The following is a 12,208-nucleotide window of genomic DNA, read 5'->3' on the forward strand; positions in this document are numbered from 1 at the left end:
AGTTCTGGCTAATGACCCCTCTGTCCTGCTGAGCTTCTTCATGGAGAAGGCTCCCCCGAGCAGAAATTACTGCCACTTCTATCCCAAGCCCATTGGAGGGAGAAGGGGCACTAGCTCTGCAGAAAAATTATTTGTATTTTTTTTATATTGCACTAAATCAGGGCTCCTCAAACTACAGCCCCTTGCAACGGATATGTGCAATGAACGTTTGTGTTGCTTCGGGGTCCTTTTGTGCAAGGTCGGAGTGGGGCAGAAGTCCTCACTTGGTGTTGTGGTTAGCTGGTAGCAGGTGCGGACGGCTGAGGAGAGCGAGGACTCAGATGAGGGGCCAGGACCATCGGGGACTGGACTGCTGCCTTCAGAGATTGTGGGGGCAGGCAGCAACGATGAGGAGGTTCCCGAGGAGCCTCTGCCAAGTGCAAAGCGTGCGTGCAGGGTTGCTCACAGGAAAGAGCAGCTGCAGCAGCACAGGCAACTCGGGAATAAGGCTGCAAGGTAATGGCCCCTCCTTCAAGAAGAGATAAAAGCCAGCTGTGAATTGGGCGTTCTTTGCAGGAAGCAAAGACATTTTGAAACTCGAGCCTCGTGGGCATTGCAGTATCTTAAGTTAGTATTTGAAGACTCTTGTGTTATAAAATATCTCCAGGTAACCTTATCTGTGGTTCTTGGCAGCCTCGCGAGGCTCGTGCTTATCAAATTTAATTAGTTTGCAGCAGCCTTTTAACAGGGGATTCGTAAGAATCATTAAAAGGTTTCTGTTCCCTTTGGTTTGTGTTTGTTTTATTGGAGAAGAGTTTGGGTCAGAACAGGGCCCTAAGGAGCCCGGAACTGCAGGCGAGGAGGGGCTGGGAGGGGAGGGGAGAGTGGAGGCCAGCGAGGCATCCCTTGACACGAGTGTCGAGTGTCTTCCAGTTGGCCATGCCCACCCAGTCACATGACCCCCTAGCCACACCCCACCCAGTCGGTCATTAGGCAGATCATAGGAGTGGTCCATGGGATTTAAAATTATGAATTTAGTGGTCCCTGAGGTCCGAAAGGTTGGTGACCCCTGCTCTGGAGACAAGGAAGCCCTTCTTCAGATTTGTGGTTCCCCACCAATGTTTCCAATTACAGGTAGTCCTCGGTTTGCAATGGTTCATTTAACGACCGCTCAAAGTTAGAACGGCACTGAAAAATGTGAGTTATGACTGTTTTTTTCACAGTTAGGACCTTTGCAGCACCCCCGTGATCATGCGATCAAAATTCTCATGCCTGGCAACTGATTCACACTTATGGCCATTGCCAAGGTCAAGTGATTCCCTTCTGACAAGCAAAATCAAGGAAGCCAGATTCACTTAACAACCGGGTGGCTAACTTATCAACTGCACTGATTCACTTGACAACGGTGGCAAGAAGGGTCGTATAATGGGGCAAATCTCGCTTAACTAATGTCTTGCTTAACAACAGAGATGTTGGGGTGTGGGTGTTTCCATTGTGGTCGTAAGTCAAGGCCTTCCTGCACTGCCAACCCTTAAATCAAGAGGAAACATCTTGTCCCAGGGGATATATTTGGACGACTGAAAGGCTGTTCTGAACATTTGCACAAAATGCTTGCCTTGCCACGGCAGGTGCAGCCACTCATGAAACTGTCAGAAGATGATCAATGCTCCTTTAGCCTCATGGTTACTTTCAACTTTCTAGCTTGATGGACAATGTTCCAAGTAAAGCAAAGGTCATTTTTATTAAGAATGCTTACAGCCCCCTAAAGCAATGCCTCTCAACTTCAGCAACTTTAAAATGTGTGGACGCAACTCCCAGAATTCCCTCACCAGCATAGCTGCTGAGAGAATTCTGGGAGTTGAAGTCCATACATCCTAAAGTATGTCTGGCTAAGGAATTCTGGGAGTTGAAGTCCATACATCCTATAGTATGTCTGGCTAAGGAATTCTGGGAGTTGAAGTCCATACATCCTATAGTATGTCTGGCTAAGGAATTCTGGGAGTTGAAGTCCATACATCCTAAAGTATGTCTGGCTAAGGAATTCTGGGAGTTGAAGTCCATACATCCTATAGTATGTCTGGCTAAGGAATTCTGGGAGTTGAAGTCCATACATCCTAAAGTATGTCTGGCTAAGGAATTCTGGGAGTTGAAGTCCATACATCCTAAAGCATGTCTGGCTAAGGAATTCTGGGAGTTGAAGTCCATACATCCTAAAGTATGTCTGGCTAAGGAATTCTGGGAGTTGAAGTCCATACATCCTAAAGTATGTCTGGCTAAGGAATTCTGGGAGTTGAAGTCCATACATCCTAAAGTATGTCTGGCTAAGGAATTCTGGGAGTTGAAGTCCATACATCCTAAAGCATGTCTGTCTAAGGAATTCTGGGAGTTGAAGTCCATACATCCTATAGTATGTCTGTCTAAGGAATTCTGGGAGTTGAAGTCCATATGTCTGGCTAAGGAATTCTGGGAGTTGAAGTCCATACATCCTAAAGTATGTCTGGCTAAGGAATTCTGGGAGTTGAAGTCCATACAGTACCTCTTAAAGTTGCTGAGGTTGACAAACAGGGCCTTAGAAGACTCACCTTCCTATCCAAGACCAGGATTCCCCCCCCACTCAGTCTCAAACCGAGTTTCAGCCCTCTACACCAATCCCAGGTTTTACAAAGCCAACCAAGTGGTGGGTTATTCTTGGGCCCGTGAGGAGCAGACAGAGTTAGTCAAGGGCGGCAGCAGGAAGACAGCACACAGTACCGGGAAATCGTTAATCGCTTGTATGGACCAACGCCGTCTGGCAGAGCAAGGAGACATCTGTGCATGAGAATGTTACGCCCGGGAGAAGGGGAGGAGGAGAGCCGTGGAGAGAATAAGAGAAAGGAAGAAAAAAAGAGGCAGCTGAGAAACTCTGTTTTTTTAAAGGACTTGGGAGGCCCCCAAAAGCTGCAGAGAAGCAAAATGGGCAGCTCCAAAACATGGCTGGAGAGACTCCCCCACCCCCCACCCAAGGAAGGGAAGGAAGCAGCGCCGTCCCCCCAAAAAGGCATCCTTGGATGGTCCACCGTCCCAGGTTACAGGCCCTGCCAGTGACATTTTTTTGAGAGGTCACAGCCTGTTTTACTCACAGCCCATAAAAGTGGACGAGACCTACCGATGGAAAGGAGGGAGATGCCAATCCACCCAAAACGTTCGGAGAGGATCCGTTTTTGGCGTGGTTTAGTTTCCCCTTTACAGGGAATTGAGAGGAAGAGGAGCCTTCGCTGATTAAACCACCGTTTGCCTGCAGGTTTACCCGTGACGGCCTTTGCAAGCCTTTCCGTCAGACCAAGGAATTCAGAACTTAACGGGCAGGTGGTTAGGAGCAGCTTCCGTGACAGGACTTTCAAGAGCCCGCCTATAGGACACCCATGACCGAAAGACAGGAATTCGGTGACTACGGTCCCCGCGCCCCACGGGATGCCCCGCCTCTCCGCCCGTAACTAGTCACAGTATGCAGGCTTCATTCCGTGTTGGAGGCTTGCGTGTGACTAATTGAAAACATGATCCCCGTTGTAAAGGGGTACGATCAGGAATTCCTAGTCTAAACGACGCCATCGAGAGGGTTCAATCTCAACCAAGTTCGGAGTGAGGAGTCCTGCTCGCTAATCACTTCTGGCTCTGAATTTGCCCAACTGGGCCACGGCTCAGCTCAGGATGGACCCCCCCGCTCCACACACCCAGGTTCCAGTGCTATCTGTCCCCAGCCAAGCCACCTCTCCAATGGATCTTAGGAGGTAGATACAGTCAAAAGCAAACAAAGGTGTGCTTCATTTTGTCGACTTCAGGCCACAGAAGAAGTGATTAGATTAATAAATTAATTAAAGAGCAGAAGCACTGAGGATTCGTTGGAAACACATGTCAAACCCAGCATCGCTCTTTTATACAACAAACGTGGCAAATCCTATGCACTGCTTATTCCTTTGCATTTTAGTAATAAACTGACTTACGGGCCACACAGTTTATGGATTCTAAATTTAGTATAGTTGGACAATGTATAATTGACAGACTGGATTTTATCATAGATTTTAGCTGTTATTTATTACTTTCTTCTAGAATTTTTAATTGTATATTTATTACACATTTTTATTTGTTCAGGTCTCTAGTCTATGACTGTAATAATTTGAAATTCAATTGATGGAGATAAATTAAAGGATGAGCTACTAGCTCTCTCTGGCTAACAGATTAGGCCAGTGTTCCTCAACCAAATTTGAAGAGGTGTAGACCAACCCACTGAATGATGAGTTTTTGGAGGCTGTGGAGGCCGTGGAGGAGAGTATTCTCCAAACCTGCTTCACGAAAGAAGGTCTTGTGCAACCCAGAGGTTAAGGCATAGGGGCTTGTCAACAGAATACCACTTAAAGCTAAGGAGGGAATGGCATGAAGGGGCCTTTTTGAGGGGCAGCAGAGGTCCCAGGGCAGAAGTCAAGGGCTGAATGTAGAGATGAAGGTTTCCTTCGGCATCCAGCAGATGCTCAACACACTAAGGTGATTACAGGAGTACAGCAAATGGTCTCAAGTACTGCTCTCCACTCCACCCCGAGACATTCTCTCACAGAAGATGGCAGCCAGAGCTGCACCTCTTTAGCTGCCAACTTGAAGCAGTGCCTTCTATGCCTACAACAGGCCCTTGCATTATCGACTAAAGCAGAGGAGGGGAACTATGGCCCCTTTTATGACTTGTGGACCTCAACTCCTAGAATTCCCGAGCCGACCATGAATTAAGCCAGTTGAATTCCACAAGTCATAAAAGGGGCCATAGTTCTTCACCCCTGAACTAAAGCAAATCCCAAATCAGAATTCTAAAGGAATTCCTGCACTCCCTTTTGACCCCATTTGACTTAGGACAGCTCAGCTTCAAGGTGTCCCCAAGGTGCTTTTTTCTAAAAGGCGAACTTGTCAGATCTGCCATCATAACCACTTCAAGCCCTGCTTCACTTTGATGGCTTTGAGGGGGAATATGGGGGGATGACAGGAACCAGGTGTGCCAAGCGGAGGCAACGGCTGAAAGACCCAAGGGCGCTGGCATGGGGACGGAATACAAACACCCACCCCAAGAGGTGTCCAACTTTGGAACGGTTACCGAAACACCTAGTTTGAATATCATTGGATATTAAGAAGATGACCGAGGGATGAAGGGCCTGGGAGAAGGGAAAAGCACTGGGTTTAGGTGGGAATATTCAGGCCTGGCTTTGCTTACCCTGTGACCGCTTGGCTTTAGTAAAAGCACACCATTTGCTACCAATGGAATCGAGGGTCTTTCTTCCCTAAATGCCCAAGTCGGGACAGGCCTGACACAATCGGACCTTCTTGGGTGAGTGGGGATTTTTCTTCTCTGAAAACTTTCCATTTCTCATCCAAAGAAGCTTCTTCAATTCTAACTAACTTCCATTCCCCACCAGTTAGTTAGAACTGGAGAATTTCTTGAATGAAAATCAAGAAAGTCCAGTTGCCTTTTGGGAAAAGCACCATTACCTGGATGATTGCAAATCTACGTAGACACGCAGCTTCAAGGCTGGGTTTTTTTTCCGGCCACGAGAGGTGACGGGACCCTCCTCTCTGTCCTGTCGCAAAGAGTTCTGCTAAAGGAAGGCGCTGCAGAGCCTTAGACGACATGGCTATAACCTCCTAGCCAATGCTGGGGTTTTTGCTGCACAAGTGACCCTCAGGTAATTTTCTCTGAAGGTTTGCCCGAAATAACTGTCTAGGGACACCTAAAGAACAATGACAGTAAGTGGAGCTGTTCAGTCTAAGAAGTCAACAGGTGCAGTTTTCCACCTATTCAAGGAAGGTGTTTCAGTTTTTGCAACTGAGATGGTCTGAAGTGCCTGCAATCCAAAATGGAGGGCGGTCTCCAGCCATTAGGATCCAGCAGGACCAACGCTGAGAAACCTGCCAGATATGTGTGTACCCTCCTGACCCGCACCTCAAAAAACCATAGTTATCAGGGGACATTATAGAAGTGCAGGCACTGCCCACCCTGGAAAAGCATAGGCAAGACCTCCACACAATAGAATTTTCCTAGCAAATAAAAGCCTAACAACTGGAGCCCAATAAGGAAGCGCCACTGCACTGAACAGTACTCCAACAAGAACTGCAGGTGGGTCCTCGACTTACGACCACAGTTGAGCCCAACATTTCTGTTGTTAAATGAGACATTTGTTAAAGCGAGTTTTGCTCCATTTTACAATCTTTGTTGCCTCGGTGGTTAAGTGAATCCCTGCAGTTGGTTCAGTTAGTCATATGGTCGTTAAGCGAATCTGGCTTCCCCATTGATGTTGCTCGTCAGAAAGTTACAAAAGAGAATCACCTTGACCCCCGGGGGCGGTGCAACTGTCATAAATGTGAGCCAGTTGCCAAGTGTTTGAATTTTGATCACGTGACCACGGGGGGGGAATCCTGCAATGGTGCGAAAAAAGATAAGTCGCTTTTTTTCAGTGCTGTTGTAACTTTGAGCGCTCACTAAGTGAACTGTTGTAAGTCAAGGACTACCCGTAGTAGCCTGCTGTCTGTCTGACCAGCACAGCTTACTGAAGAAGACTCTTTCTGCAGGGCTCCAACAAATCCACCCTCATTCGAGTCAAAAGTCTCTAGCCGCATCAAGAGAAAAGTAAATTGATTTGAGTGGCCATGTTGGCGTTTAGCTGGGAGCAGCCGATACTAAATTACATCATGCATTTCCCCCTTGACCCTGGTCTTCCTCCCACCCCCGGATGTGACTTCTCCAATGGGACATATCCATCTCCAAGAGCAGTGGTGAGAATCAATTTTTTTTTTACTACCGGTTCTGTGGGCGTGGCTTGGCTTGGTGGGCGTGGCATGGGAAGGTTACTGCAAAATCCCCCTTCCCTCCCCACCCCACTAACCTGCTTTCCAGCTCGGTTCTCCTGTGCAGGGCAACCAAAGGAGACCCAGCCGATCAGCTGGGACTCAATGGGAGGCAGAGAAGAGAGATGGGGTTGGTGAGGCCAGTCAGAGGTGGGATTGTCCAGTTCTCTGAACTACTCAAAATTCCCGCTACCGCTTCTCCAGAACTGGTTAGAACCAGCTGAATTCACCACCTCTGTCCAAGATGCTCTCCAATAACCTTCTTATGCTCCAACAACTTTGGGCCACTGGGGGTGATTATCTAAGCATTTAAGGAATGCCTTGTTCCCCCACCACCAAAAAGTCCCCTTTTCTGGCAGCTAAAAAGACCAAAGGAGTATCTTTTTAGTTGACACCTTCCGGATCACAGGGGAAGCAGCTGGCCAGGAGCTGCCAAGAGTGAGGATTACAGCAGGCTTTGAGATCACGGGGCAAGGAGTTTCATCGGCTGTGGGCTTACCCTCTCCTTGTAGTAGAAGGAACTGATGGAGACCTGCTCCTTTTCACTACGCGTGGGACTCCCACCATACAACCGCAGATTGGCAGGGCTCTCTGCACGGATCTTCATGGGCGTGATGAGGCCGCTGTGGTAGGCCGAGAGCGCTGACAAGGATCTGTACAGAAGGGAAGAAGTTCTGGTCATTCTCCAGCCAGATGCACCTTCTTTGCAGCAAAGAGCTCTGAAGCGTCCTGAATGCGCAGAATGCCGCAAACATTCAGGCGTGGATGTCCACTTTCCTTGACAGAGCATTTCAGCCTTCCCCACGCTGAGATCCTCCATGGGATTAGAGTCGGTCTCCATGGTAGAGGTTCTCCTGCTTGAGTGAGGAGCTGGGCTAGAAGACCCCCAGAGCCCTTCCAGCCATTTCTATTTCCATTCCTATTCTATTCCAACTAGACTAATAGCTGTGATGGCCGGAAGATACTATCCCATTAAAGCCACCAGCCCTGTTCTCTTTTGTGGCTATTCTCACGCTGAAGACTTGTCCATCACAGGTAGTCCTTGACTTACAACCCTAACTGAGCCCAGAATTATGGTCCTAAGTTATGCTAGTTGCTACATGGATTACTATGCGGGCGTGACTGATTTTGCAATCATTTTTATGGCGGTCCCAGTAATTGTTGGGCAATCATGGTCTTGTGAACGCAGGACGCTGCAAACAGCCCTACATTGGCAGGTTGCTTGCCGAGTGCCCCGAAGGCAACCATAGGACTGGGGGAGGACTGGCCATCGAAAATTCGAATCTGAGTCATGAGAAGCCCTTGGGAGGTCTGCTGTAACTCTGAACAGTTGCTAAACAGCCGGTTGTAAGTCGAGAACTAGCTGTCCCCATATCACTCTTTGCCTAGTCCCGAGTGCAGGAAAATATTATTGACAAAGGGAAGAAAAATTCCTTAGGGTATTTCTAGTAAGAATGGAGTGGTTTTCCACAGCTGTGTCAAATTTCCCAACACATGGCTGCTTTTGCAATGGCAGTCTTATAGTTATGCACCAATTGTTTGAAGGCCAGGCAACTGACTGTGAATCCCTGTTTGTGTTGAATAGTCTTTATTAGAACAGGCTAGGCTAGGATAAAATGGAAGACTAGGACAGGACAGGACAGGAATAGAATATAGAATAGAACAACGGAGTTGGAAGAGACCTTGGAGGTCTTCTAGTCCAACGCTCTGCTTAGGCAGGAAACCCTATGCCATTTCAGACAAGTGGTTATGCAATCTCTTCTTAAAAACTTCTAGCGTTGGGAGCATTGACAACTTCTGGAGGCAAGTTGTTATTAACGGGTTGAAGTTTAACTTATCTATTTTATCTTCTTCCATGCAAAAGCTTATGACTACACAGGCAATCAAAGGGATTGGATTTCACACATTGCCAGAGGGAATTTTGACAGGGTTGCAAGTCCGGTCGCATTTTCCTCCCTCCAATGAACCAATTTAATTAAAAATCATAAGCTTTTGTGAGCCGCAGCTCACGAATGCTCGTGCCTTTTAATTAAATTGGTTGGTTGGAAAAGATGCAACCAGACTCTTTCACTGAAGTCAGTTCTGTCTTCTTAAAGCTGGGAAGGTCTGTGAAGGCCACCGACTGCCAATGCTTGATGCTTACCGGGGTGTTGGTTCAGTCGGCGAGACCGTACGGTGCATCGTCATTGGTCTGGTGAAGTAGACCAGGTACCCTGAAATAATCAGGAGAAACCTACACTGGAGAAGCTTTCCTCAAATGGAAAGAGAGACCCAACAGCCGTTATTCCATGCACAAATTTTATGATTCATTTATTATTTTAAAGGAACCACATTTGTTCATCAACAGTAAAGGTAGTTCTTGTAACAGTAATTGAGCCTGGCAATTACGGTTGTACATCATGACCACTGTAAAGTAAATTGGACCTCGGGTTTATGTTGCTTTTTTGTGGAGGCTGTTAAGCCAACGCAACACACCCATTGTTTGCTCTGTGCTGGTTTTTGCCAGAATTGGAAGTAAATGTCAGTTTCCAGCAAAACCATTGTAAATCACTGTCATTTGTCTGTAGGACACTACAAATTAGGGACAGTGGCTGAGTGCCCAGAATATGATCGTGTGACTATGGGGGAAGGGGGAATGTTGGAACTTGAAACCGGGTCATAAATCCTTTTGGAAGGGGAGGGGTGTCTACTGAAACTTCAAATGATTGCTACGTTCAGTCGTTAAGTCGAGGATTGCCTTTAGAAAAAGGCATGTAGTATCTCCAAACATAAGCAGAGTTGGAGGAGGTCTGTATGACCTGGGAATCCCGGAGTTGATATCAGACTGGGGGGAGAATACTCTGGAAAATGGTGGAGTATCACAGTAGTTAGAATACAGTATTGCAGGCTAATTCTGCCGACTGCCAGCAGTTCAAGTCCCACCGGCTCAAGGTTGACTCAGCCTTCCATCCTTCCAAGGTCGGTAAAATGAGGGCTCAGATTGTTGAGGGTGATAGGCTGGCTCTATAAACTGCTTAGAGAATGCAGTAAAACACTTTAAAGGGGTATATAAGTCTAGGCGTCATTGCTATTTCTGTACGACTGCCAAAGAAATTACAAGATGCATTAATCAGAATTCAGGTTGACTCAGGAATGCCTTTATTTTGTGGAAGAAGGCAAGTTCCTGGATTCCTGAACTTGTAGCTTTAGAGCAATTGCTGGTTGTGTAGAAGCTGTAACAAACCAGCAACGGACAGCTCCCTCTTTCTGATGGAACAGGTGAGACAGGACTTCCAGCCACCGCCCTCCTTTTTTTCCATCTTCCTAGAGTGAAGATTCAACTCACCTGCCCCACAGAACCTCGCTCCAGAGGTTCGTGGAAACGGAATATTGGAATCCTGATAGGAGCCGTAGGCATTGGAGACCCTTGGAAAGGTCGGCAAAGGCGGCGTTACGGAATTTGGGAGTGCATAGGGGTCGCTGGAGGAGCTGTCTTCCTGGTTCTGAAAAGACATGGAATTAAGACACTCGGGGGACTCCCCCCCCCCCCACTTAACAGCAACCCCTTCTCATAAAGGCCTCCCTGGATATCGAGCCAGGAATGGGCAGGCGTGTGGGTTATGTATGACTCCCTATCTCCCTATCTGCACCTCCACAATCCGGAACACAACATTTGAGAGCCGGTTTGATCTAGTGCTTAAGGCATCAGCCTAGAAGTCAGGAGACAATAAGTTCTAGTCCTGCCTTAGCCATGAAAGCCATCTAGCTGTCTTTAATTTCATCGCCAGGAGACAGTGAGTTCTAGTTCCCCCCCTTAGCCACGAAAGCCGGTTGATTGACTTGGGCCAATCACTTGGTATCGGGTTTCCTGCCTAAGCAGGAGGTTGGACTTGAAGACCTCTAAGGTCCCTTCCAACCCTGTTATTTTATTCTATTCTATTCTAAATAATTATGATGTCATGTGGTGTGTTGGACTGGTACTTCCCGCTCCTTCCAAATAACCATTTGAAGACAAGAGTCAAGCCTTTGTGAGGTTTAACACATTTATTCTGGGTACCCGGAAATATTTCCTACTCCTGCCAAAGATATAAGCCCATACAAGCTTAAGCACTTTTGTTATGCAGGCCTTCGGGGGCTAAACAAAGAGAAATGCAACTCTTTTAGGAAACAAATGGCCTGACTTCTGTTGCACTTAAGAAGCAGAATAATTTTTAATGTTCCTTCTACCAGAAAAGAGTCTTTAACTCTGATCAGGAGAGACAAACTTTGTCTTGCCCTACTCTTTGGACAAAGCTGTGGGCTGGAAAGAAGAGACAGCAGGGTGGACAAGCAGCTCAAATTGCAAGCATGCATACACCATAACTTCAAAATGTAGCCATAAGTACCTTTAGGAGGGTGGGGAATTCTAGGAGTTTAAGTCCACAGGTGTTAAAGTCTTAACGTGGCCAAGAGTGGATGCCCCTGCTTTAAACAGTGCTAAGCAACTAGTCCTAAATTGAGGACTCCCCTAGCCTGTCCAGAACCTTCCATGCCCTTTTAAGAACCACAAGGTCCTTAATGCTTTCCACTTTTCCAGGGCCAGAGTTAAATTTCTCCACCAGGGATGGCAATCGGATTGATACAGGCAGAGCACATTTTGGGGCGCATATTTCCTACCACAACAGACTCCAGGCAGGAGACCAGCTGGCGTAGACATGGCTCCAGGCAGCACTGGTTGCGTTTCACTTTCTGCATGGAAGTGTCCTTCAAGATCTGAAAGAGATCCCAGATGTGGCTTGAATTGTTTTCCGAGCCTGCACTGCAGAATTCCAAGCCATTAATTTCCCCAAAGGGCGACATGAGGAGGCCTGCTGCAGCTCCCATCGATAAGGAACTCCGGCCGGCGGGTTCAGAAGAAGGGCCTTCTCTGCTGTGGCTCCTGCCCTTTGGAACACCTTGCCCCCCGAGGTGAGATTGGCTCCCATCCTTCTGTCCCTCCGCAGAAGCCTGAAAACCTGGCTCTGCTGGATGGCCAGGGGCTTTAGTGGTGGAGAATCACAATGGAGATGGAAGTTGTTGAATAAAGAGGCAATCCCACCTCTCCCCCCCCGCAACATCCTGTTCCCTTCCTCCCCATCTTTTAACTATATTTTATTTTGACAGGGATTTGCCATTCACTACAAGATGGGCAGCATATAAATTAGATAGATGATAGATAAATGGATGGATGGATGGGTAGGTAGATAGATAGATAAATATGGATGGATGATGGATAAGTAGGTAGGTAGGTAGATGATTGGTCGATAGATTTATTGATACGCAGGCAGGCAAGAAACTGGAACTGATGTGGAGCTGTTCACAGAGTCGTTCACTACAAGATGGGCAGCCTATAAATTCATTCAATCAACCAATC

The 12,208-nt window shown here is 47.3% G+C and overlaps 1 protein-coding gene across 8 annotated transcripts in view; it reads right to left on the bottom strand.

The window, feature by feature from the left end:
* WDR59 (WD repeat domain 59) overlaps positions 1 to 12,208 on the bottom strand; it is an 87,385-nt gene that overhangs the window by 28,629 nt on the left and 46,548 nt on the right. For 5 of the 8 annotated variants that reach the window (XR_015744928.1, XM_087940419.1, XM_087940420.1 and 2 more), the window contains 5 exons: positions 11,473 to 11,568; positions 10,163 to 10,319; positions 8,981 to 9,050; positions 7,337 to 7,490; positions 2,731 to 2,787 (listed from right to left, as the gene is read on the bottom strand). Coding sequence is in view for 6 of the 8 variants with exons in the window: in XM_087940419.1 (XP_087796545.1) it covers positions 2,731 to 2,787; positions 7,337 to 7,490; positions 8,981 to 9,050; positions 10,163 to 10,319; positions 11,473 to 11,568 (534 nt within the window). In the remaining 2 variants the exon portion in view is untranslated. The remainder of the gene's footprint in view (positions 1 to 2,730; positions 2,788 to 7,336; positions 7,491 to 8,980; positions 9,051 to 10,162; positions 10,320 to 11,472; positions 11,569 to 12,208) is intronic. The other 3 variants (XR_015744929.1, XM_026714414.2, XM_087940422.1) reach the window with 1 other exon arrangement.

The sequence above is a fragment of the Pseudonaja textilis genome, chromosome 11, assembly GCF_049901715.1.
Source record: "Pseudonaja textilis isolate UNSWEBS1 chromosome 11, rPseTex1.2, whole genome shotgun sequence".
Taxonomy (NCBI): Eukaryota; Metazoa; Chordata; class Lepidosauria; order Squamata; family Elapidae; genus Pseudonaja; species Pseudonaja textilis.